The 23807-nt window shown below is 55.1% G+C and overlaps 3 protein-coding genes across 3 annotated transcripts; 1 reads left to right on the forward strand and 2 right to left on the reverse strand.

Annotated features, from left to right (window-relative positions):
- Positions 1-13: 13 nt before the first annotated feature.
- On the reverse strand, positions 14-10581 carry CERS1 (ceramide synthase 1; the record flags this gene model as incomplete). The annotated part of the gene is made up of 7 exons (XM_082072157.1): positions 14-1034; positions 1234-1382; positions 1889-2036; positions 2890-3051; positions 3366-3546; positions 3981-4140; positions 10360-10581. 7 exons carry the CDS (start codon positions 10579-10581, stop codon positions 992-994), a joined length of 1065 nt encoding a protein of 354 aa, XP_081928283.1. The 3' UTR covers positions 14-991.
- Positions 10582-12899: 2318 nt separating this feature from the next.
- COPE (COPI coat complex subunit epsilon) lies at positions 12900-18423 on the reverse strand. The gene is made up of 10 exons (XM_082071957.1): positions 18264-18423; positions 17626-17688; positions 16816-16916; positions 16470-16622; positions 16054-16107; positions 15532-15613; positions 14387-14542; positions 14058-14126; positions 13751-13825; positions 12900-13247 (listed from the first exon to the last, which is right to left on the reverse strand). The coding sequence occupies exons 1-10, from the start codon at positions 18381-18383 to the stop codon at positions 13200-13202; spliced, it is 921 nt and encodes a 306-aa protein (XP_081928083.1). The 5' UTR covers positions 18384-18423; the 3' UTR covers positions 12900-13199.
- A 110-nt stretch (positions 18424-18533) lies between these two features.
- On the forward strand, positions 18534-23381 carry DDX49 (DEAD-box helicase 49). The gene is made up of 13 exons (XM_082071956.1): positions 18534-18749; positions 18837-18960; positions 19049-19134; positions 19362-19483; positions 19577-19764; positions 19886-20026; positions 20377-20452; positions 20539-20615; positions 21081-21178; positions 21499-21573; positions 22070-22158; positions 22549-22620; positions 22787-23381. The coding sequence occupies exons 1-13, from the start codon at positions 18635-18637 to the stop codon at positions 22961-22963; spliced, it is 1440 nt and encodes a 479-aa protein (XP_081928082.1). The 5' UTR covers positions 18534-18634; the 3' UTR covers positions 22964-23381.
- Positions 23382-23807: the final 426 nt, after the last annotated feature.

Raw genomic sequence — 23807 nt, forward strand, 5'->3', positions numbered from 1 at the left:
ACAATTAACCAGCCTCTGATGCCTGGAATGAATCCCTAGATCCCCTGTGCTGCCTGGCTCCCGGCTGGGCAGAAGCTCCGCTCCCCAGGGGGGACTCGGGAGCAGAGGGTCCCAGTCCTGAGAGGGGACAGCGACGGGACGGCCTTGGTCTGGGACACTGGAAAATGCACAGGGACTCCCCGCAGAGACACCCGGCCCGGCCTCGGTGACCCGGCCCGGCTGGCGCCGCCTGGAAAACCAGCCCGGGGAGCACAAACTAGTTGTTATTTACTTGGACAAGCAGCCACGGCTGGGGCAAGAGCCTCGAGGTCCCTCAGCAGCGGAGCCTGCGGGACTGGGACTGGATTTTGAAGCAACTAGATGACTTAAATAGGCTTTTTAAGCAAATTGCATCTCCTGGCCATCCTCTGGCAGGACAGGAGGCTGGAATAACGCTCCAGGGCTGGGTTTCCAGGCAGAGCTGCAATGGGAAGTGCGCTGTGTCCCCAGGCGTGTGGCAGCCCCGTTCCGAGAGGGCTCGGGGTGCTCCGTGTCACCGCCGCAGCCCCGGGCCCGGGATTCCATCGGTTCCGATGGTGAGAGAACGTTTCCCTCCCCAGTTTGATGCTGCGTCGGAGGACGGGAACCTCCACTGATGCTGAGGAAGGGTCGGTGGAGGGTCCAACAATAATGACGGGAGAAATCACAAAGGGACCGAGAAGAGCTGAAGGATGGAGCGACAGAGGGACCTAAAGCCAGCTCCAGATCCTACCTGGACCAGCAAAGCCTCCCAGCCGACCCAGCACAGACCGGCTACAGAAAAAGCACCAGGTCCCAGGCGAACCCCGGCAGGGGCCTGATCCTGTCAGTGGCATCTCCCCCAGTGCCGTGTGGGGGTGCGGGGGTGTTGGGGGTGAATTTCTTTCTCCGTGTGCCGTTTGTTCGCTGGGTTTGAGCGCAGGGTCCCGGGTCAGTCCCCAGGTCCAGCCAGGCTGCGGCGGCTGCGCGTCCCTTATAACCGCTTGTCTTTGATAAGTCCATTCTTCAGGTGCAGCCTGCGAAACAGAGCACAGCGCACAGTGAGCTTTGGTCTCTGTATCCTCCTGAGACTCACAGCGATGTTCTACACTCTGTGCCGAGCGATCCCGCTCTCCTGTTTTCTGGAGAGCCTTCGGCAGCGACTCCAGAGCCCTGGGGTCACCAGCCCCTGTCCCCCAGCCCGCGGTGCTGTACACGTGTCACCCCCACACGTACCCTTCTTTCAGAGTGCTGGGCAGCTGCAGTCCAGCCTCTTTCTTCTTGGCCGTGGCGGTTTTCCTGCTGACCTCCACGTCGTACTCGCGCACGTCGTTCACCTCTTTCATCTGCCCCATCAGCACCTTGGCCACGAACAGGACGATGTACTGCGGGGGGAGAGACGCCGTCAGCCACAAACCCCAAAGCCTTGAGCTGTTCCACCCAACCCGCTCGCTCCCAGTTGCCAAGTGGGACCTTTCTGCACTGTCCTGCACCCCCAGAAGGGCAGAGCAGATCCCGGCGGGACACCCAGATCTTGCTGACCTGCAGCACTCCTGTAGCTGCCATCAACTGATTTAATCCCCACTGGATGATGAACTCAGACACCACCCAGCTCTGCCCAGGTTGAGACACATCCACCCTTGTCACCCCCACCCTTCCTCAGGGGATGCCAGAACATTTACACCCATGTCAAGTGCCAGCCTGTCCCCGCTGCTGTTATCACCCCCCTGGTCCCCAGGGTGTGAGACATTCTGAATTCCAGCACAGAGAAACCCCCCGGGCACTGACAGGGGTTTCCCTCCTCCCCTCCAAGCCACCCCTATCCCTCCATCCCAGGGCAGCAGAGGAGGGAGAAGTCAAGCGTAGGGGTTGCCGAGCTCCCCCTACTCACCAGAAACCAGTAGATGTTCATCAGAGTGAGGACAAGGAGCAGAGCATTGAAGAAGAAGTAGAAGGGGATATTAGGGACCGACTGGAGGCTGGAGTAGCAAGTGGCGTAGAGCACCTTGAGGGGGAACCAGTAGAGACGGAACCAGAACCTGCCGGGGCAGAGGGAGCAGGGTGGGTTGAACAGCCCCCCGGGGATCCCCCAGGGCAACCTCCTGCTCCGGGCAGCCCTCCCACCCCCAGACCCGGCTCTCGCATCTGGCTCGGGTGTAAAAGCCCGGCTCTAGGCGGGACTGCACACACGCCGCTGCTGGAGGGAGAATGCAGCTTCTGTGAGCAGAAAGGCTTGGCAAAGAAAGGGCTTTCTCAGGGGAGAGACGCAGGTCTGCGCTGCAGATCCTCTCAGCTGGACGGGGCACAGCAGGGGACACAGCTGGAAGGTTTTCTAAGTCCTGTGCATCCCTATTTGATCACTAAAAACCTTCTTGCTCTCCCATCCCTCAAACTGAGGGCTCTTGTTTCCCCCCCCTGCTTTTCAGAGCACCCTGTGCAGAGGAGACCAAGGGACAAAGGAGGAGCGACAACCTGCGAGTTACCCATCTCTATTCTTCGTCTTCTTTTTCTCCTGCCTTGCCCCAGGAGGAAAAAGCAAAGCTGGAATCTGGGACAGCCCCACGTCCCTCTGCTCCTTGCAGAAAAGCGCTTCTGAACTGCTAAAGCTCAGCGAGTGGGAAAATGGAAGCAGCTCCTCCTCCCCTGGGGTCATTTGTCACGCTGCAAGCCAGATTTCACAGGCACTTTGGTGGTGACAGACGGCGAAGTGACTACAGAGGGATTCCAAACCCAGCATGGGGCCAGCTCTGCGGGAACCTCTTCCCAAACAGTGCTTTGAATAAAGGGCTGGTTCCCATGCAGACAAACGTACCCTGGGGCACTGGGGGGGTTGCAAAAGCTGGCAGGGAGGCTTGGAAGCGGGATCAGGGCTGGACAGACGGACAAACTCACCAGCTGACGCTGAAGGTGACGCAGCCGATGTTGGAGATGATGTCGTTGAGGCGGTGATAGACTCCCCCGCGGTGCTTGAAGTAGACGTTGAGCTTGGTGAACTCCAGCTGAATGTCGTTGACGTCGTGCAGGAACAGCACGAGGATGCCCACGTTGTGGTACCTGCGGGAAAGGGCAGCGGGGAGGGAGACGCGTGGGGCAGCGGGTTCATTTTGGCCTCCAGCACCCACGGCCCATCCCGCCGGGAGCAGACAGACCCCCTGAATAACCCAGACAAGCGGGGCTGGCACCAGGCGATGGCTCCTGAGCACTGGGATCACTGGGAGGCAGAGGAGGATCCACGCACCCCCATTAAAGCCCCGCTACGCGCCCACAGGACGCACACGAGCACAGAATTGCTGCAGCTTTCGCTGTGTCGCGGCCCAGAACCGCCCCAGGGGGTTGCGGAGGGACAGCGTCGCAGCCCGCGGCCTCACCTGAACGCGTACGAGAAGGCGATGAGGGTCAGCGTGACCACGTGGTGCAGGAGCATGACGACCGAGTCCTTGCGCCACGTGTCCATGTAGGCGGTGGCGTAGATGGAGTGTCCGTAGAAGCTGCACTGCAACAGGTAGGCGATGGCGATGTCCGTGGGGACATCCATGCCCTTCTTCCAGTCTGGGGAGGGACAAAGGCACCAGGTGAACCCAGAGCTCCAGCAGCAGAGACGGGAGCGCAAAGAGCAGCCAGAGCTGCCCCAGCACATCCTCAGGGATGGGAAAGAATCCTGGGTATCCCGGCTCCCAAACTCTGCCTTGGGCATTAGACCCTCTCCTAAATCTCAGGGACATGCCTTGATTGACTTCTCTCCAGCATTAATTACTCAATCCCACTCTCCTCTGACACATCCCAGCCTGCCCAGTCTGCAATAGCCACTGGGCAACTCTCTCTGTAACAAAATGAACAGCGACCATGCCCTTTGGTACCCACAGCACCATAAAAAAAGGCAATTTAGAGGTTCAGTCTTCTCTTTCCCTCACCCCAACTCCCATTCCCTTGTTCAACCCAGACATCCTAATCCACTACCCACTTCTCCCCGGTTCTTACTGTACCGTAAAAGACAGACGGTGGGTCATAGAAGAAGGGGTAGTCGGTGAAGAAGAGCAGGTAGATGCCATACGACCAGGATAACGTGTAGAAAAGCAGCTTCCAGGCACTCTCGGGCATCTTGGCAGCATCTTTCGGCTGCAGGTTGCACCACTCTGCAAAGGGCTGCGAGGAGAAGGGGAAAATATCATCACACGGGGCAAAAAGAGCTGGGGAAGCCAGGGCAGAGCACGCAGAACCGCCGAGAGACGCGAGCACAGCGTGCGCCACCAGATACGGCAGAGCTGGGGTCACAAACCCCATTTTCTGGCCTTTAGGGCACCGAGAAGGCAGCGCATCCCACGCTCCGGGCACCGCTCCATCCCCCGGCTCCCGGCGCGGGGCTGCCCACAGCCGCCTTGTGCAGAGCACGGTCGATAACTAACAGAATAAAAATAGAGCCCTATCTGCACAAGGAAACCCAGCAGAGGAAGCCGTAATGACATTATCCTGCTCGTGGTGCTGCCAGCTCCCAGAAAACTGAGAAAGCAAAGCCTGTGCAGAGTCCTAAACCCACGGCAGCTGCTGTTCCCCAACCCGCACGGCACAGCCTCCCCTGTGTGGGCAACTGGAGAGGGGCAGATTTGCAGGTGACATGTCAGCGAAGGCTCTGGCACTGGGTTCTCTTGCTCTTTCGCACCTACCCATGCTCACCCCCCTTCCCTGCAGCTTTTCTAGCTGAGCAGCATCAAAACGCTGCTGGTTTTCCCCTCCCTGTGGTTTGCAACACCCCTTCTCACCCGCCAGGACTCCAAAAGAGGAGGCAAAGCCACCACAAATACGGGCGAAGCGAGGGGAGGGAGCACGAGCAGCGCTGCGGGTTGCTCGCGCTAACCAGAACGAAACTTTCTCACACTGAGCTCCCCACGTTCGCGAGGATGCTGAGAACCGCCCGGCGCTCCCAATCGTGCTCTGCAATAGCGAGAGTGCCGGGCCACAGCTTCGAATCACAGGATCATATTGGCTGGAAAAGACCCTCAGGATCATGGAGTCCAACCATAACCCACCCCTGTCCCTGCCCCATGTCCTGAGAACCTCATGTCCGTCTGTCCAGCCCTCCAGGGATGGTGACTCCAGCACTGCCCTGGGCAGCCTGTTCAATGCCCCACAGCCCTTTGGGGAAGAAATTGTTCCCAGATCCAACCTCAACCTCCCCTGGTGCAACTTGAGGCCATTTCCTCTTACTGCTGGTTACTTGGGAGCAGAGCCCAAACCCCCCAGCTCCAAGCTCCTTTTGGGCAGTTGCAGAGAGCCTGGAGCATTGCAGAGAACTTGGAAATCACACTAGAAGCAAAATCCCAGCATTAAACAGCCTCATCTTCCCAGGAGTAAATTTCACTCCAGGAGTGAAGCGGGGCAGCCGGTGCTCCCCTTGTTCTCGCCCTGCGAGCGACGCTGAGCGCGCCCTGAGCTCCGCCGCGCCCCGGGCAGGGACTGATCCCTCCCCAGCAACCCCAGGCACCATCTCTGCTTCTCATCACCGGTGACAGAGCCACATCAGCTCAGCCGCAGCTGCAGGGGAGCAGTCAAGCGCATAATAAACAAAATGCCTGCAAAGTAACCGAACCCTGCCCCAGCTCAGCACTTTCTGCAGCTCCTGGATGCTCAAAGCTATATTAAGGTCCCAGCTGTCCCCAGGCAGCGGCTGCTCTGGCTCTAACCCCTCTCCACATCAGATTTTTCAAAGGATTCCACTCCAAGCATTGTCCCGGCCTAAAAGTGTTTTGTTCGAAGCTCTGAATTTCCCAGAACTGGGAGCGCCAGCCCCACGAAGCTCTTGCCAAGTTGTCCGTCCCCCCTGCAGCCCCGGCCTCGCCGACACTTCTCGCATTCGCAGCACGGCCGTGCCCGCGAGGGCAGGAACCCGCGGCTGCCAAGGCCCCTTCCAACAGGAGCCGCGGCAGGAAAGAGAGGAAGAAGCTTGAAGGGTGAATAAATAATGCAGAGACAGAAAGTCCCGAGCCCAGAAAGCATGAATTATTTGCGTCTCCATAGAGCGGAGCAGCAGCTCAGATACGGGACGGCTCGCCCCTGCCCTCCTCAGCCAGGCTGGACTGAGGCTGCTGAGCTCAGCCGCAAATCCCGGCTGCAGCTTTGCTGCCCATCGCCAGCCAAGTCGCTTTGCTGCTCCTCTGCGCCTCAGCTCCCTTCAAAGGGGGAAAGACACACATTTCTACCCCCGGCAGGCAGAGCTGATGACAAGGAGCATCACCCGCAGGGCTGGCACGTTCTACTGAGAAAAACCCGTGGTTTATGGACACTCGGAGCCTCTGCAGGAATGGCAGCAGTGCAGCAAATCGTCTGATGGATGGTCCACGGCAGCAGCTCCCGGTCTGGAGCAAAAGCAAAGCTTCCAAAAGGACGGGCTCCTCCGCTCCAGCTGCTGGTGGCCACCACTGCAGGAGGTTTTAAGCCCTGGGGAAACCCTCCTCCTCTCCTAAACAACATCTCAGGCTGGACCCTGCAAGGGGAGCCGGCTCTGGAGCAGACACTGGGAAGAACTGGGAGGGAACCAGCATCTCCCAGAGCCCTGACCCGCACAGGGGCTGGGGGAACAAATGAGTGTCCCGGGGAGGCCCCACCAGAGCGTGGGCTGCTCCACGGGAAGGACGAGCCAAGGAGAGCATATCTGCCCTCGCCCCAGGGGCGGGAGATGCACAAGGTGGGGGATGTCCTCCTGCTACCCCGCCGTTCCCATGGCAACGGCACAGAGATGCCTGTTGCTACGGGTGACGGGAGCAGCGGATCTGGCTCTGGCTGAAAGAGCCCAAGGCTCTTGGCAAGTGATGTAACCAGGCTTCATTTAAAGGGCGAGCGGCTCTTCCTCCTCCTCCTCCTCACCACCCCCACGCAAACCTCCGTAGGCATCTTCTGATTCATGTGTAGAATTACGCGCTGGGAGGGCCGTGACTGCTCCCCCGCAGCATCGCCGGGCGGGGGAAGGAGCGAAGCGATGGGTGAGAGCGCTTAGAGCTGCAAAGAGAAACCAAATGGAAACTGTCGCTGCCCACAGCTCTGCTGAGGTGTCAAATAAAATACTCCTAGCAAAAAAGCAAACACACGCTCGCTCCCTTTTTACAGCCTCCAGCACTAGAGGAAAGCAGCTGGTCCCCTTCGATCTACAACTGGCTAAAGCAGCAGGACACGAGTCCTTCCAGTTACGGATTGCGGCTTTTTACAGAGGAATTGTGTCCCCCGGCGTGTCCCCATCTCCTCCATCCCCTCCCAAGCCTGGAGATGCGGGCCCAGCCAAATCCCAGCCACGTCACATCTGGTTTCTGGGCACGCCGAGTTCCCCAGAGGAGCACAAAGGAATGGCTGGCACGGCGCATCCTCGGCCCGCGGAGCTGGCAGCTCTGCATCAGCTTTTACCCAACGCAGATGATAAGGATGAGCCAGCAGAGCTCCGCGTCAAAACCTGCCCACAGCCGACAGCTACCGCCCGCTGCGCCGTGCCAGCGCCTTCCCAGCGCTGTGACGGGGTCTTTGCACCCCGAGGGACCACGTCCCTCCCGTACCCAGCCGGGATGTCACTCCTGGGCCAGCTGCCACCCCTCGGCACATCAGGGACGTGCCACCGAGCCCGCAGAAGGAAAGACCCAGTAAAATGTCGCTGTTCTCTGAACATCAATAAATGAGTCTCCTGGGGGCTGTGGGCCCAAGGGCAGCGCTGTCACCCCAGCGTGCTGACTTTGGGGTCGTTCCCTACCCAATCCACATTTGCTCAGCAAACTGAGATCTTTCCTACACCAAAACAACTCCTTTCTGTATTCGCGCCAAGTGAGGATTCTGTAAAGAAGAGGCAACGGGCTAAAAGTTTCTTTGCTCCAAGGATGATGGGAAAACCACATCTAAGGCACAGGCACCGGCCTGGCCGTTGTAACGGGTGAAAATCCGCACTTTCAAACCCTAACCCGGCCCTTCCCGGCACAGGCACGACCTTTACCGCTTCCCCAACCCAACTGCGAGACCTTTCGTGGCAAAGATGCTGCAGGATAAATGCTGCTGTGGTTCTAGAAGAGGACGAGGAGCCTCCCGCTCCTGCTCTCTCAATCCGATGATGCCAACGGGGACATGCAGAGAGCACGGGACGAGGCGTGTGGCTCCAGCACCCGCGGCTCTCGGAGGAGCCGTCACGGCCATTGCTACGGTGCCGCTTCAAGGTCTCGTGGTAAGAGTCGCTTCCTCTTCAGACGCAGAGAATCCCAGTGCCAGCAGCAAGATTTATTATTCACAGCCAACACGCAGGAAGGCAGCGCTCTCCGGACCCGAGTGGATTCATTTTTATAATTGTGTTTCAGTTGTTGCAGGGAACGTGGAAAGATTCAAAATGAGGAAGGATGCTCTTTGAGTCTGCATGGGAAGTGAAGTCCTGAGCATGGGAGACGTTTCCTCCCAGTGTTAAACAGGAATCGTACAATGACCTGAGTCGGAAGAGACCCACAAGGATAACCAAGTGTCCTTTCTCTCCCTGGCTTTGCTCCCCCAATGCGATGAAACCTTTCCCTGCTGCTGAATGATCTGCTCCAGTGCCGCCCGTACAGAGGCCACACAATACAAACCCATTTCCTAAGTACTGCCAGAGGTTTTAGAGGAAAGCACGACCTCCAGCTTCCCAAGAGCAAGTCCAGCAGAGAGAAACAGAAAAAAGAAATTTAAAAAAAAAAAAAAAAAAAATCAAACAGAGAAAAGCTTCAGATTATTTAAAAATAGAGAGTTGTCTCCCTCTGCTACCCTTCCACTTATCTGCTGGGAGAAAACTGATGCTGTCACAATTTCCCTCAGCATCTCATCACTACAACACATGCAGATGCGGCCACAGGACCCGGCTCCGATCAACCCCCCTCGCTCTTCTGCAGTTACAAGCGTGACCCATTTCTCCGCGGCAGCGACACCCCGGCGCTCGCACCAGCCGCCGAGCATCCTCCGACAGCCCCGAGCGGGCTGGGCGGCACGACGAGCTGGTTTCACGCTCCGATCACCGCTCGCTCTGTAAAAACGACCCTTACACCAGGGGAAACCAGAGCGCAAATTACGGCTGATTTGTTAGGACAGACCTAGAGCCCAGTCCCAGCGTTCCCAGGCGCTGGACGCTGCCCGTTGGTACCCACAGGAGACAGGTGCAGGTCACAAGAAGAAATTCAGTCCTACGTAAAAAGCCAGCGCGTTACCTTGCCTATATGCCACTTTAGCAGCTTCAGAGGACTTAAACTGGATCCTTGCATTACCAGATAAGCGAAGGAAGAGCCGCTTTAAAGGCTCTTGAGGCCTCGTGCCACCATGTTAATGAGAAAAGGATCATCTCTGCGCCCCCGAGAGACGAGGACTATCCCCTGAGCCAAAATACTGCATCTCTGTCACTTCTGCCTTTCGAGGCCGGGTGAACGCAAAGTGCACAGCGTCTCGCTAGAAAAGCGGCGTGGAAGAAATCGCCCCAGCTGGGACCGAGCCATCGGAAAGAGAGGGGAGGTCTCATCTCATTCCACACGCTTTTCACAGCCAGAAATAAAACAGAGCCGATCTTCGCTCTCGGGGACAGCCGGCTCATCGTGTCCCTTACCAAGTCCCGTATGAACGAGGAGGGGCGACGGCTGCGCGGGTGGGCTGCTCGCAGCCCCGCATCCCTGCGCGCGGGAGGTCAGCCCAGCACTGCAGCGCGCAGCCGTCCCCACGCGTCCTCTCCACCGCCGCACCGGCGACGGACGGTTTTCATGCAAACCACAGATGAGAAGCAGAAACGCGGCTCCTTCTCCTCCCCCCATGCAAGAAATAACCCCCAAGCGTTTTCAGGACGCAGCTAAGGGAACATGGTGGGGTGGGGGAGAGCGCGCTGGTGCAGCGCGATGCTCCGGGATGCAGCTCCAGGGGAAGGGGGGGCTTTCTCATTGCCATATCCTCCAAAAAACATGCAGCCCCGAGGGAAGGGGGCTCTCTCATGCCGCACCCCCCAGCACGAAGCCCTGTGGAAAGGGGGGGTCTCTCCTGCCATGTCCCCCCCAGCACGAAGCTCTGGGGGAAGCCGAACGTCTTTTTCTGCACAACCAGCCCCTGGGATGCGGGCACGGATAGCGGAGAAATAATCCCTCCGGTGCAACGGGCGCCGCATCCCGCCGCCTCCATCCCGCATGGCCGCCCGCCTCCGGTGTCCCCATCCCGCATCCCGCCGGTCCCCGGTGTCCCCATCCCGCATCCCGCCGGTCCCCGGTGTCCCCATCCCGCATCCCGCCGGTCCCCGGTGTCCCCATCCCGCATCCCGCCGCCTCCATCCCGCATCCAGCCGGTCCCCGGTGTCCCCATCCCGCCGGTCCCCGGGGCCCCGTTCCCCCGCGGGGGTCCCGCACTGACCCGAAACACCCATCGTGCGGCGGTTCTGCGCAGCGCGGTCCAGCCCAGGGCGCAGAGCCCGCACAGCAGCAGCTCGGCCCAGCCCAGGTGCGCGTTCTCGGCCCAGCTCCGGCGGGCCAGCTCCCAGCCGCAGTCCCCGCAGCCCCGCACGGCCCCGGCCAGGCTGCCGTAGCCCCGCCGGAGCAGCTGCCCGTAGCCGGGCATGGGCTCGGGCACCGGCATGGCCGCTCCCGCCGCTCACCGCCCGCCCATGGCCCCGCCGGCTCCGCGCAGGCTCCGCGAGGGGCGGGACGGGGCCGGGACTCCCCTCCCCACCGGTACCGGGGCTCGAGAGCCGCCCCCCCCCGGCTGAACTGAGGGCGGGAGAAGCCACTTCCCCCCCCGCCCCCGGAGCGGCGGGTCATTAGGTGCTGGTTAATCAGCATGGAGCTGAGCAGCAGCTCATTAGGTGCCCGTTAATCAGCACGGACAGTCGGTGAATTAAATTATGTTGCTATTTCTTGCAAACACGCACGAAACACCCCCCAAAAAACCCAACCAAACAACAACAAGATCAACAAACAAACCAGCCACCCCCCCCAAAACAAACAAAACAAAATCGCAAACCAAAGCAACGACCACAGCGGCTGCTCTCTTGAAGGATGCGCCGTGACAACCGGCTGGAGTCAAGAAGCGAATACTAATATTTCAGGATCAAGAGATGACAACTGAGCACGTAACAGTGGAAAAGCGCCGTCCCGCCAAGGGCCACCCTTCGGAAGGCACCCACAGCCCCTCCAGTTCTAACTCACCCTTTCATATTTTTTTCATTTGATATGCAAAGAGAAACGTTTCTCCAGATCTTTTTTCCCATACCGCTCAGCAAAAGCCTCCCAGGAGCAGAACTGTCCCTTCCTCACAAAGCTTTTTGATGGAAGCAACCAGGTGTTTCCACCCTGCTCAAAGAGCTGAACTTCATCACCTGTTGCAGCGAAGGCGGCTCTGGAATAACGAGATGCACCTGCAGAACACAGAGGCACGCTCCAAAATCAGCCCTGATCAGGAGCTTGGCTGGACGCCTCTCCACAAGGCAGGCAGCTCATTGCTGATTCATGAAACAAATCTCATTATGTGTATGCTTAAAATTAAGAGAGATACATCCAGAGTTGCACACAGCCAGCCAGGCACTGAGCTCGCTAGGAGAAGCATGAGTTCAAGATGAAGATTCCCCTAAAATGCCAATATTTACGTTGTCTCACTGTAAGGAACAACGGGAACCTCAGCCCAAAGGCGCTGGAGCAGCACGGGGGTGTTTGGTTTCAGCCATGGAGGAGCAAATTGAGTTCAGCTGTGTCCTAATGCACCCAAACTCTCACTTAATTGCAGCCATGGGATCTTACTACTAGAGATTGAGAATAATCATCATCATCACAGGCACTCACGGAACTGCAACTGGAACCAGCTTGATAGGGAAAGGAAAAGACTATAAATGAGTTTTATGTCATTTAAAGTCATCCCTTTGACCACAGCCTTCGAGTTCTCTGGAACCTCTCTCATTAGTCTCATTAGTCTGGTGCAGCAACGAGAAAACACAAACTCACTCCTCCCCGAGGCCTGAACAACGTGTTCCCCTATTCCCACACTGACAGCGCTGGCTCCTGCTATGCCACTTGCTTTTATTGTTTATATTTTTTAAGTCAATTTATCATGGCCCATCAAGTGGGGAACGGCTGCCCCGCGCACACAAGCCCCTTTCAGGGCTCCCTCAGACAGCTCCACAAAGGCCACATTCATTCCACACTGGACCATGAATAACCCCTCATTGAAAAGAGCTGCTCGCTAAACAAGCCAAGGAACGAGACAATGAGCCCTTTGAGAGCAACAGCGGCCGAGGGGGCACAAGGGAAACGCCAGTTCGAGACACTTACAGTGCAGTATAAACCCCTCATCTCCCCCTCCCCAAACACAACCCCAAAATAATTCAAATATTTGAGTCTGGGAGGTCGAAGCTGAGGGTTCCATTTGGACATCTGCTCTTTGCCATCTCTGATGCAGCACCATCGCTCCACGCGTCCCGCGGCCTGAAATGCTACAGAAAAGCGTCATCACGTGGTGTTGGATCACGTTATTACGTTCCACGACACAACGGGTTCAACAACCACCAGTTTCAGAGGAACTGGTGACAAACGCACTTCCACACGCACGGCAGGATGTACTTTGTCAAGCAAAGACCTAAAGCTTTCCTGGCTCCAGGACACAGGCTGCTGCATTTTATCAACTTAAGGCTGAGCTTATTACAATCGGATTATTTTTATTTCGGGGAAGCCTTTCCCTCTCACCAGCAGTAACCCCTACGCTGTGTGTGCTTCTTCCAGAGGATGCTGGAGTTAATGGAGGAGCCTCAGTCACACTGAAAAAAAGATCCGTAACTCAGGATTCATCCATGCACCGAACAGAGATGCTTAAAATTAACCTCCACACAAGTACACCCTCGGTACAGATGACAGAGCTCATTCCCAGAGTGGAATCACTTGAATTCCAGAAATTAAGGGCCACGCAGATCCAGAAAAGGCTTTATTAGGAATGTTTAAGGTACAGTGTGGTATTCTCTGGATTCACACTGTATTTTAAACAGAGTTCAGGACCCAGGTAAGCCAGAACACAGGCTTTTCAGATACCAAAAATCAAGTAGCTATGTGTTATATACAGGTGCAGCATGGGCTTCCTGGCCCCCAAAACCCTGCCACAGCAAGTTAAGCCAGACCGACTTGCAATGGGTGTCTTTCCCTGTTACCAGAGAGGCTTTGAGCATCAGCCCCGGTTGCTGCGGTTCCGAGAGCAGGGCCGAGGCTCCGCTCCCCTCAGGCGCTGGGCGCGTACTGCATGGCGAGCCGCTCAAAGTCATTCTCCTGCAAATCAGAAACAAAATGAACAAACCTTCAACTTGACTGAAAATCTAATAAAATCTGAACACTAATAATCACAGCTCAGTAAAGCAAAAGGACTAAGAAGCAAGATCATCTCTATCAGTTCTCAATTTTTTTTCCAATTTGTTCCATTTTTCTTGCACTGTTACCTTTATCCTTTCCTTATCCCCAAATTCTCTCTTCCAAAAGGATGTTTCCCCTATTTGAGTATAATGATAGTAACAAACTTCTGGCTCAGATTAAGAACCCGTATCTCAGAGCTATTCTTTTGAGATGTTACCAGGTTCAGGCACATCATTCCTTTGTTTAACACCCAACGTTGCTCACAAGGCTAGAAAACCTGCCAGCAAGTGATGTGACAGAGCAAACACGGACCTGACCCCTCCGAACTGCAGTAACCTTTATCGGTAAAGAATCCACTCACCCCATCAGACACTGGTATGAGAAATAATACATTCAGTTTTATATGAGAAAGTAATTAATACCTTTGCTTGATACTCCTTTATGAACGGATGATTTTTATGCGCATCTTTCAACTGTGACAAATAGCGATTTGTAACCTGATGGGATGAGAGAGATAAATATTGAGATAATGTGAAGAGAAGCCAAGAGTTTAAAACACCACACTCCAATGTATTTGTTGGCAGCAAGTGAAGAGCATTTTCTCAGCATCTTGATTGTTTTATCGAACCCGCTATTTAAGGTCTGATTTTTAAGTGCAGGGAATGCACAAGTCTTACTGGTTTTAACTGGGAACAGACAAGGACACGAGTGCAAAGGAAGCAGCCTCACCTCTGGTGGTTTGCCCAAGTGCTGCGACAGGACAACAAAGTTGATGAGGGTCTCAGGGTGGCTGCTGTCCTGAAAACAAGAACAAACATGTCAGCTACCTGACCTCCCTCTGCCCCAGCCGGTGTCCCAACAGCCGAGTTCTGCCCAAACTCGGAGCTCACTTCACCAGAAAAGGCAAAGTAGAAGACAAAGCGGGTCTGACAGCGACCACCCTTAGCGATATACATCAATACAGCGGTATTTTCACCAAGTTTACCACTGAAAGTCCTTGCTGTTTTACTCTATATCCCCAGGAGAGCAAATATCTGCCTAGAAACACCAGCAAGCACCTTGTCCAAGGCCTCCTGCAGCACTCCCTCCGCGTCGTCCCACTTGCCCTGTGCCATGTAGCAGGCGGCCTGGCCGTTGAGCAGGAGGAGGGTGGAGGAGCACTTGTCTGCCATCTCTTGGAAGATGTAATAGGCATCTTGTAACTTCTCACCGCCCTGGAGGAGACAAACACCCACAGGTTGACCACGGATGGCAAAGAAGCCCGTACGTTCGTGCCAGGGTTGGAGGACTCAGCACAAAGTTCACTTCTAGGGTTATAAAGCGCAGGTAGAGAATGTGTAAGAACCAACGCTAACAGCTGCTGGCACACGTGTGATCTTCTGTACCGCAACAGATCACCCTCAGGCTGTAGATGAAAGAAATGCAAAAATATTAAGAACCACTTAAATGATCAAAAGATTCAGGTTTTCATTCAGAAAACAAAACAAACTTCAAAAGAACCACTTCAGATGTTTGATGTAATAAAGGATTATGAAATGAGATTTTTAAATTAAACCCAGGTATAAGCTCCTGGCCTTTCAAAATGTTCCAGCTCCAGAAAGGTTCTACATGCAGCGGTTTCCAACAAGCAGAGGTGGGATCCTTAGTGGAAACGGAGATCTTAGGGAAAATCCAGCCACACGCTATTGTAAGGCAAGGGCTACACATGAGAGATTTCATCACAAAACCAAGTGAACACTGAAAAAAGAATATTAATAGTGTAAGAGATGATTGCACATAACCTTGGACTCCACTGAATTTGATTAGACCACTTATTTTCAACCACCTGATTAACTGGGCTGCAAAACTGTTTGGTTTTGCCTGATTTACAAATCGACTTAGAGACAGTCTGGATGCTAGTAACACTGCAGTTTTCTGTTTTACATTACAATGGTTTGTGAATTATTTAAGCGTGGTTTAGCCCTTCTGTGTGTGAGCTGAAGGCTGAGGAGCACATATGAAAGGCCAACAATCACAGCCAGGTAGGTTGTGCAGCCAGATCCTGGTGTTTTCTGTATACTTGAAGGAAGGGGAAAAAGAAAAGCCAAAAAACCAAAAACCCAACAACCTGCATGTTTTTTTGGAAAGCACAATGTGGATGGAGCGATGAGGAGCGGTGTTCCTCAGATGTTGTGGGTGAGGGATCTCCATCTGAGATACTCACCACAGCCAGGTTCACCCAGGCAGTCGCCAGCTGAGTAAGAGTCGCGTCCTCATCCTGCTCCTGCATCTTCTTGAGTTCCTTGCTGGGGAAGCAAAACCAGGAGTCACAACAGGGAAAAAAAAGGAATTTTCTGCACTTCTTTAAGACAGAAACAAAAGGTTGTAGTTGCCTCTCAGCTCCTCCATCGCCGCAGCACAACAGCCACAGCAAGGTGGTAACGTGACACAAACACCTTTTAATGTTCTACTGAAAGCACCTGTGGAAGATCTCCCTGTGGGAAGGCAGAAAGCCAGGACTAGAGATTCAAACCACATCCTGCTACAAGCAAGATTAGACCTAAATGTCCATCCCTAACTGTATCCAGCTCTATTATCTCAACAGCTTTTGCAGCTTAAAAGAATAACAACATTTTGCAGCGCACCCATACCCACACACAAGTTCTTCGGTGTTAAAATGCTGTGCCCTGGGGAGGCTGGATGAGGAAAACTCTGATCAAGGCCCAAGCAAAGGGACACGACTCACCGAGCCAGATCGAGCCTGTCGAGCTTCAGCAGAATCTGTATCATCATGGCCATGCTGCAAAGAATGAGAGCAAAGGGATTTTCACAGCTGCAGCTCAGTGGGAGGCGTTCCTGCCAGAACCCGGAGATGCAGGCGGCAAAACAGGGAAGGTTCTTCCCAGCTCCCAAGTGCTCCCTCGCTGAATTAAAATAATGCTTGTTTCAGCAATTCTGAAATCGATAAATCAGGTTCTTAAGTTTCACAATGGAGCAATAAACTCCATATTGTAGGATGAGCAGCAAATCACTTCCTACTTCGAAGGGAGACAAAACGCAGAGCAGCTACTCAATGGTTTTGAGGCTTTTTAGAGACAAGGCAGAGCTCAGTCATTCTCTCCTTACACAAGAGAGGCTTTGCCAGCACCCCAATACACTCACCATTCCAAGCTTTCCCCTTGGTGCAGAGCACGCAGAGCCGCGTCAGGATTTTGGTCATGGAAATAGATGGAAGCAGCCATCAGCAAGAACGTCGTATTGGCTATATCAACACTTTTTGCCATTTTCTTGTCCAAATCGGCAACGATTGCATCCCTATGTAGAGTAAGGGTGAGAATTTGGGTGCGTTTCATTACCAAGTAATAAAAAAAGATCCTGACCCCACAGGTGATTCACTGCAAAGCTACACAAAATCACAATAGAGACCACACTTCTGCAAGAGACTTTCCACAAGGAAAAATATTGCCCATTAGACAGGGCTTGAGTTCCAACTTATTGTCAAACATACCTTTGATTCTCATTTGAAAGATATTCTGCAAACATCCTCACTGCCTGGAGCTCAGGACAGGCGTTGGCCTTAATCTCATCCAGGACAACACCGTATTTTCTCTATTGAAGGCAAAGAAAAAGAATCTAGAATTTAACCATTTTAAGAAGCCAGAAAACAGTTGCTTACTTTCTAAAACCTTTTTTCACAACAACAGCAACTTTACATCTTCCACTGTGCTCCAAACACACAGCCAAACTTCATAACTGAGGACTATTTCATAGAATCACTTTGGTTGGAAAAGACTCTCAAATCCATTGAGTCAAACTGTTCCCCCAGCCCTGTCCCTGCCCCATGTCCTGAGAACCTCATGTCCGTCTGTCTAGCCCTCCAGGGATGGTGACTCCAGCACTGCCCTGGGCAGCCTGTTCAATGCCCCACAGCCCTTTGGGGAAGAAATTGTTCCCAGATCCAACCTCAACCTCCCCTGGCGCAACTTGAGGCCGTTTCCTCTGCTCCTGGTGCTTGTTCCTGGGGAGCAGAGCCCGACCGCCCTGGCTCCAAGCTCCTTTCAGGCAGTTGCAGAGCATGAGAAGGTCTCCATACGTGTACAGTTTCCCCATACACCATTTTAAAGATAAAAAAGCACCTCTCAAAAAGGCCTCAGCAAGTCATCCTGACCCTACACAAACACGCTGCGTTCACAATTGTGTGGCTGTCAGGGAATATATCGTGTTCCAGCACTGAAGGAGGAATTTTAACCCAACTGTGCCACACTGAACTCTGACCCCCAACCACCGCAGCTCCGCCCCGCGCTCACGTTCACCTCACCTGGGCGATGTAGGCTCGGAACAAGAAAACATCCCTCTCCACCTCCTTCTCCGGGCTGGAGGGCTGAAGGGATGGCAGGAAACAAGAACTGCTCTCAGGGACCCGCACGGTCATAACCCAACCAGGTACCGACCCGGCCCCGCAACGACCACCCAACCCCGCACCGACCCAGCCCAACAACGACCACCCAACCCCGCACCGACCCGGCCCCGCAGCGACCACCCAACCCGCACCGACCCGGCCCCGCAACGACCACCCAACCCGCACCGACCCGGCCCCGCAGCGACCACCCAACCCGCACCGACCCGGCCCCGCAGCGACCACCCAACCCGCACCGACCCGGCCCCACAACAACCACCCAACCCCGCACCGACCCGGCCCCACAACGACCTGGACCCACACACGAGACGCCCCAAAGAAACGACCCCCGGTTCCCGGGCCCACAGGATCCCCCCCACCTCCCTCCCCAGCGTCCCCCTGTTAGACCAGGGCCGTTATAGCACCGAAAACCGCCCGGGACGAGGCGGGCAGGGACAAAAGGCGCCCGGGGAGCCCCAGACTGGCTGCTTCAGCCGCTGAGGCGCCCGAGAGCCGCAGGCCCCGGGGAGAGGCCCCGGCCCCCTCCGAGCCGCCCTCACCTTGACCCGCTGCGCCTCGTTGATGGCGGCCTGGTAGGCCCCGATGTAGAAGCTGTTCTTCACGTCGAACAGCTCGTCGGCGTCGCCGCCCTGCCCGGCGGAGCCCGCTCCGGCCGCCATCTCCCCGCCTCGGACACGTCTCCGGAAGCAGCTGAGCGGCGGGTGCTGCTGGGAGCCGCAGTCTCCATGGAAACCCCCGGCGCCAGCCAATGGGTGTGCGAGGAGGTTTAAACGTCACCAAAGCGCCGGAAGAAGATGCTGAAAATAAGACTGGCTGGGCGGGGCTAGTAGCAAGCAGCCAATGAAAGAGGAGGGTGCGCCCGCCGACGCGCTACCGGGAGCGCCACGTGGGGGAAGCGGCCGGTGCGGTGATGGCGGAGTTCCGGGCGCTGGGGCTGGCGCCGTGGCTGGCGGAGCAGGCGCGGCAGGTGGGGCTGAGCCGGCCCACGCCCGTGCAGGCCGCCTGCATCCCGCCCGTGCTGCAGGGTGAGCGCGCCCGCTCCCCGTCCCGCTCCCCGTCCCGGTCCCGCCGTTACCGGCCGCTCACGGTCCTTCTGCCCGCGCCCCCCGCAGGTCGCGACTGCCTGGGCTGCGCCAAGACGGGCAGCGGGAAGACGGCGGCGTTCGTGCTGCCGGTGCTGCAGGTGCTGTCCGAGGATCCCTACGGCATCTTCTGCCTCGTGCTGACCCCCACCAGGTACCGGGCGGCCCCGCTCCGGGCTCCTCGGGCCCGGGAGGCCCCGCCGTTGGCGGCCGGGCCCGGTTCAGCCCCGTCCTCCCCGCAGGGAGCTGGCGTACCAGATCGCAGAGCAGTTCCGCGTCCTGGGGAAGCCGCTGGGGCTGAAGGACTGCGTGGTGGTGGGCGGCCTGGGTGAGTGCAGTGCGGGAACCGGAGCCCGGCCCGGGGGGAACTGGAGCCCGGCCCGGGGGGCTGGGGGAGTTTCCCAGCACAGGGGGAACCTCCATCGCACGGAGGAGCTGTTGCCCAGCACCCAGGGCTGGGGGGAATAAGGAGAGCGGCGTTTTCCAGCCTCCCTGACCAGCCATTTTTGGGGTCCGTGTCCAGTTGCTGGTAACTTGCCCATGTTTTTGGCGCAGACATGGTGGCGCAGGCGCTGGAGCTCTCCCGCAAACCCCACGTTGTCATCGCTACGCCCGGCAGGCTGGCCGATCACCTCCGCAGTTCCAACACCTTCAGCCTTAAAAAGCTCCGGTTCTTGGTAAGGCAGTTTTCCAGATTTTTTTAAAGTATATACTTTGAAGAGTTTTAGCTTTTTGGGCGCAGCTGAGCGCAGTGTTTCCGCCGTGCGCAGGTTCTGGACGAGGCTGACCGGCTGTTGGAGCAGGGCTGCGCTGACTTCACCGCGGACCTGGAGGTGATCCTGGACGCCGTTCCGCCGCGCAGACAGACGCTGCTGTTCAGCGCCACGTTAACAGACACGCTGAACGAGCTGAAGACCCTGACGGCCAACAGACCCTTCTTCTGGGAGGCCGCGTCCGAGTGAGTCTCCCCCCGCTGCCGAGCGGGTCAGAAATCCCATTTTCTCCTTGTTATCTCCCTTTTCTTCCATATTCCCTTCCCAAACTGATGTGTCTTGGTGCTTTTCTTCCCCTCCCGACAGGGTGCGGACGGTGGATGAGCTGGACCAGCGCTACTTGCTTGTCCCCGAAGCCATCAAGGACGCGTACCTCGTCCATTTAATCCAGACCTTCCAGGACGAGCACGAAGACTGGTCCATCATTATCTTCACTAAAACCTGCAAGTGAGTGGCCTTGTTCCTCCTGATCCCTCTTAACGCACGTGCGCCTTTACATTTCTAGTGGAGGTCTTCAATTCCCACTTGATTGGGTGTTAGGCCAGGTTGGTATTTGCTTTGTTAGCCTATTTTGAAATTTGGTAGAGAAAAAACCTTTTCCTCTCAGCAATCTGGGGCTGAGGGGCCACCCAGAGATGTCGTATGCCAAAGGTTGAGCAGATTTCTCTCCCCAGCTCTGTTAGGCGGTAACTAATTGTGGTGTGAGAGCGGCCTGAGGAACCCCAGCTCTGTCCTGATCCATCGGCTTTACATTTTCTTGTTATATTTCATTTTTTTAAATATTTTTTCCCTTGCAGGGACTGCCAGGTGTTGAACATGATGCTGAGGAGATACAACTTTCCCTCCGTCGCTCTGCATTCCATGATGAAGCAGGTGGGTGCAGGACGGATCTGAGCTGTCCCCGAGTCCTCCAGCTCCTCCGGTCGCAACGTCCCTCACACAGACTTTGCTCTTTACAGCGACAACGCTTTGCAGCTTTAGCCAAGTTCAAGTCCAGCATCTTTAAGATCCTCATTGCCACCGATGTTGCTGCCAGGTAAGGGAAAAGCATCATCTGTGTTGCTAAAGGTCTTTAAGCCGCTTTTTAAGCATCAGAACCACTGTGGAGATTAGACTGGGCTTAGCAAGAGATTTAAATTCCCCGCCTTGGGTAGGCCAGGCTTGTTCATTCCCTTGTAGAACATCTGAGCCGTGGTTTGGAGCCCGCTCCCGTGGGCTGGAGCTCTGATCCTGGCTGCTTTTGCTGCAGTGGGTGTGTTTTAGCAGGAGAACGATTTCCGTGAGGCTCAGCATGTTCTCTGGGTGTAGGAGGGAACGGGTGACATTGCTTTTTGTGGCTGTTGGAGAGTTGCACGAGGAGTTTGTCCTAGAATCAGCCCAAGCCAATGAAGACTTTATTCACGAGAACATGGGGCTTTTGGAGAAAGCAGAGGACAGGAACTTAAACTGTAAATATTAAAACCTTGTTTCTCAACTTCCCTTTTCTTCCCCTGCATTCCAGAGGTTTGGACATTCCCGCGGTACAAGTTGTCATCAATCACAACACTCCCGGCCTGCCAAAAATCTACATTCACCGGGTTGGCCGGACAGCCCGTGCGGGTGAGCGGGGAAAACCGCCTGTGGTTTGTTGGCCAAAACTGAGATCCTGGCGCTGGGAAGGGGTGCGAGGAGATGTTACAGCAGCTGCAGCGCAGCACGAGATCTGCTCCTATCACTGGCTCAGAATCCTGCCTTAGGATTGCAGCTTTGGCTCGCCCTGACCCATTAACTGAATTTTCAGAGCAAATAAAGACCCCTCTGAGCACTGTGTCAGTGTAACGTGCCAGGCTGGCTCAGGGATGGGTGGAATTTGGCACAGATTAGGTTTCATCTCCCTCTGCTTGTCAAGATTCTGATATCACCATGTTTTCCTCACCCAGGTCGGAAAGGAATGGCCATTACACTGGTGACACAGTACGACATCCACCTCGTCCACGCTATTGAGGAGGAAATCAGTAAGAGCACCGTTAACGCTGCTAAAATGTGAGATTGTGCGTGCTCCTTTGTGCTTGTGGCGCCTGCAGCCCTGATTTCATCGCTAAAAATGGTTTCCCTGTGTGGCTAAAGCTTGGGAAAGAGCAGGAGCCCTCGAATCTCTGTCGGCTTTGATTCCGCTCCTGAGCGTGCCGGGCGCGTGTTTGTCTTCCTGCTGCTTCATATCAAGTAGAAACTGCGTTGAACTTTCTCTATAACCTTTCTATTGAAGCAGCCAGTGCCCTCCTTCCTTCCTTGCTGATGTGGATAAAGAGAACAGGTTGCTTTGCACAGGTTGGGGAATTGTAGGCAGAGGGAAGGATTTAATCCTTTGTAGGTTGAAGAAGTGAGAGTGATTGTAGCACATGCAGCAATTTCACTGATTATTGGTGGAACTATTATTTTTCTAATGAGCTGAGAATTTTCCCCCTGGATTTTGTCACCAACCGTGGTCTGTAAATGTCTCGCCTGGTTTAGAGCTGAAGCTGCAGGAGTTCTCCATGGAGGAGCAGCGTGTGCTGGACATCGTCACCCAAGTGAACGTCACCAGGCGGCAGTGTGAAATCGTACGTGTGCAAACGCGAAGCCCCGGCGTGCGGAGGACGGGAGACGTGCTGGGTGCAACCAGGAGATCCGCTGCCGTCTAACGTGCAGCTCTGGATACGCAGCTTTGCTCTTGAGCACAGAAATACGGGTTTTTGTTCCTGTTTCTAGTGGAAGCACTTGGATGGGTGTGGGGAGGGTCGTTTTAGTTATCTTCCCCAGGTTTGCTTGATTATTGCACATATTTTGCAGCATTTTTCTGCTGGTGAGCATTGAGAGTGGTGCTTTGGGGGGAAGGTCTGCAGGTTACCAAATGCGTGCACGCTGCTGGCCCTGAGGAGCCACGCAGCTTTTCTCTGTGTCCGACTCAGCGCTCGGTTACTGATGGCCCTGCTATATTTTTGCTTTGACAGGAACTGGAGGGAACAGATTTTGATGAGAAGAAAGAAATAAATAAGCGGAAGCAACTGATCCTTGAAGGGAAGGTGAGAGTTGCTGCTGTGTAAACTACTTTGATCAGTAGCTGGTCTGATGTGGAAAAGGAGTGACAGTTCCTCCCTGTCTTTCAGGGTGGTGATATTTAAAAGTGTAGGAAAGGCAAAGGGGCTGGCACTGTCCCTAGGTGTGTCACTCATGTCCTTGCCATTCCAGGATCCAGATCTGGAAGCGAAAAGGAAGGCAGAGCTGGCCAAGATCAAGAAGAAAAACAAGCAGTGCCGGGAGAAGGTCCAGCAGACGCTGCAGAAGAGAAAGGAGCTGCAGCTGAAGAGGAAACTGCGGAAGAAGATGGAGCGGCGGAACAAGCTGAGCGCTAAGGAAGAGAGTTAACATCCTTTGGCCTGACACGCTGCACTCAGACTGCCCTGACGCTGCTGCTTTGGGAATACTGGGATCTAACACTTAACACAGACACTTCTGACCTGAAATCAGTCTTGGACAGTCTGGGGAACGTGGGGTGAGGGAAAAGGACACTTTGATAAACATCTCTGTTATTTTTCCTTCCTGGTGGGCTGGAGGGCGCTGAGCTCTCCTAAGAAATGGTTTTATTTCCCTACAGAGCTTAAAATCCCCGTGTAGCTGAGGCTGGAGTCCGGCCAGCTCTCTTCTGATGTCAGGTTTGATCCCGGGTGCCTTTTTAATGGGCAGAGCTTTCTATGACTTGAGACTGAAGATGTGCTATTTCTGTCCTCTGGCTTATAAAAATAGTTTCTATTTCCAGTGCCCAAATAAATATTTATTGCAACAAGTGATGTTTGACCTTCAACATGTGGGGGAGTTGTGGGATCTTATGGGTGGGGAGCAGGAGTTGTGTGGGCAAGCAGCTTGGAGATAAAATCAGGGGGGTTTTTGAGAGATAAGGATGGAGTTTACAGGTGTTATATCCCAGTCCCTTCATGTGAGCCAAGCCCAGCTCCTTCCCTGGGAGCGTGCGGTCTGTGCTCTGTGCACAGCTGGATCTTGCAAAGAAAAGCTGGTGTTGCCTCAGGGATCCTCAGCCACAGGATCCTGGGCTTGGGACACACACGGGTCCATCTGCCGCTCGTGAGATGGGTCTGGAACCATTGGGAGATGCCTCAACACGCTCCTCCTCACTTTGTCCTCTCAGGTGCCCTCCAGGAAGGAAGAAGCACTTGATCGCTGGCCTGGCAGCTCAGCTCGTCGTTGTCACCTC

This window comes from Streptopelia decaocto (genome assembly GCF_964273445.1).
Source record: "Streptopelia decaocto genome assembly, chromosome: 24".
Lineage (NCBI taxonomy): Eukaryota > Metazoa > Chordata > Aves > Columbiformes > Columbidae > Streptopelia > Streptopelia decaocto.

Bases quoted from the DNA above. Each gene is read 5' to 3' on its own strand.
- COPE (XM_082071957.1), bottom strand. From the start codon at position 18,383: ATGGCGGCCGGAGCGGGCTCCGCCGGGCAGGGCGGCGACGCCGACGAG. The intron at 16,917-17,625 runs GTGAGGTGAACG...TGCCTTCAATAG, and splicing joins TCCGAGCCTACATCGCCCAG to AGAAAATACGGTGTTGTCCT. The intron at 14,127-14,386 runs GTGCTTGCTGGT...TCTTGTTTTCAG, and splicing joins TGCAGGAGGCCTTGGACAAG to GACAGCAGCCACCCTGAGAC.
- DDX49 (XM_082071956.1), top strand. From the start codon at position 18,635: ATGGCGGAGTTCCGGGCGCTGGGGCTGGCGCCGTGGCTGGCGGAGCAG. The intron at 18,961-19,048 runs GTACCGGGCGGC...TCCTCCCCGCAG, and splicing joins CTCGTGCTGACCCCCACCAG to GGAGCTGGCGTACCAGATCG. The intron at 20,616-21,080 runs GTAAGGGAAAAG...CCTGCATTCCAG, and splicing joins GCCACCGATGTTGCTGCCAG to AGGTTTGGACATTCCCGCGG.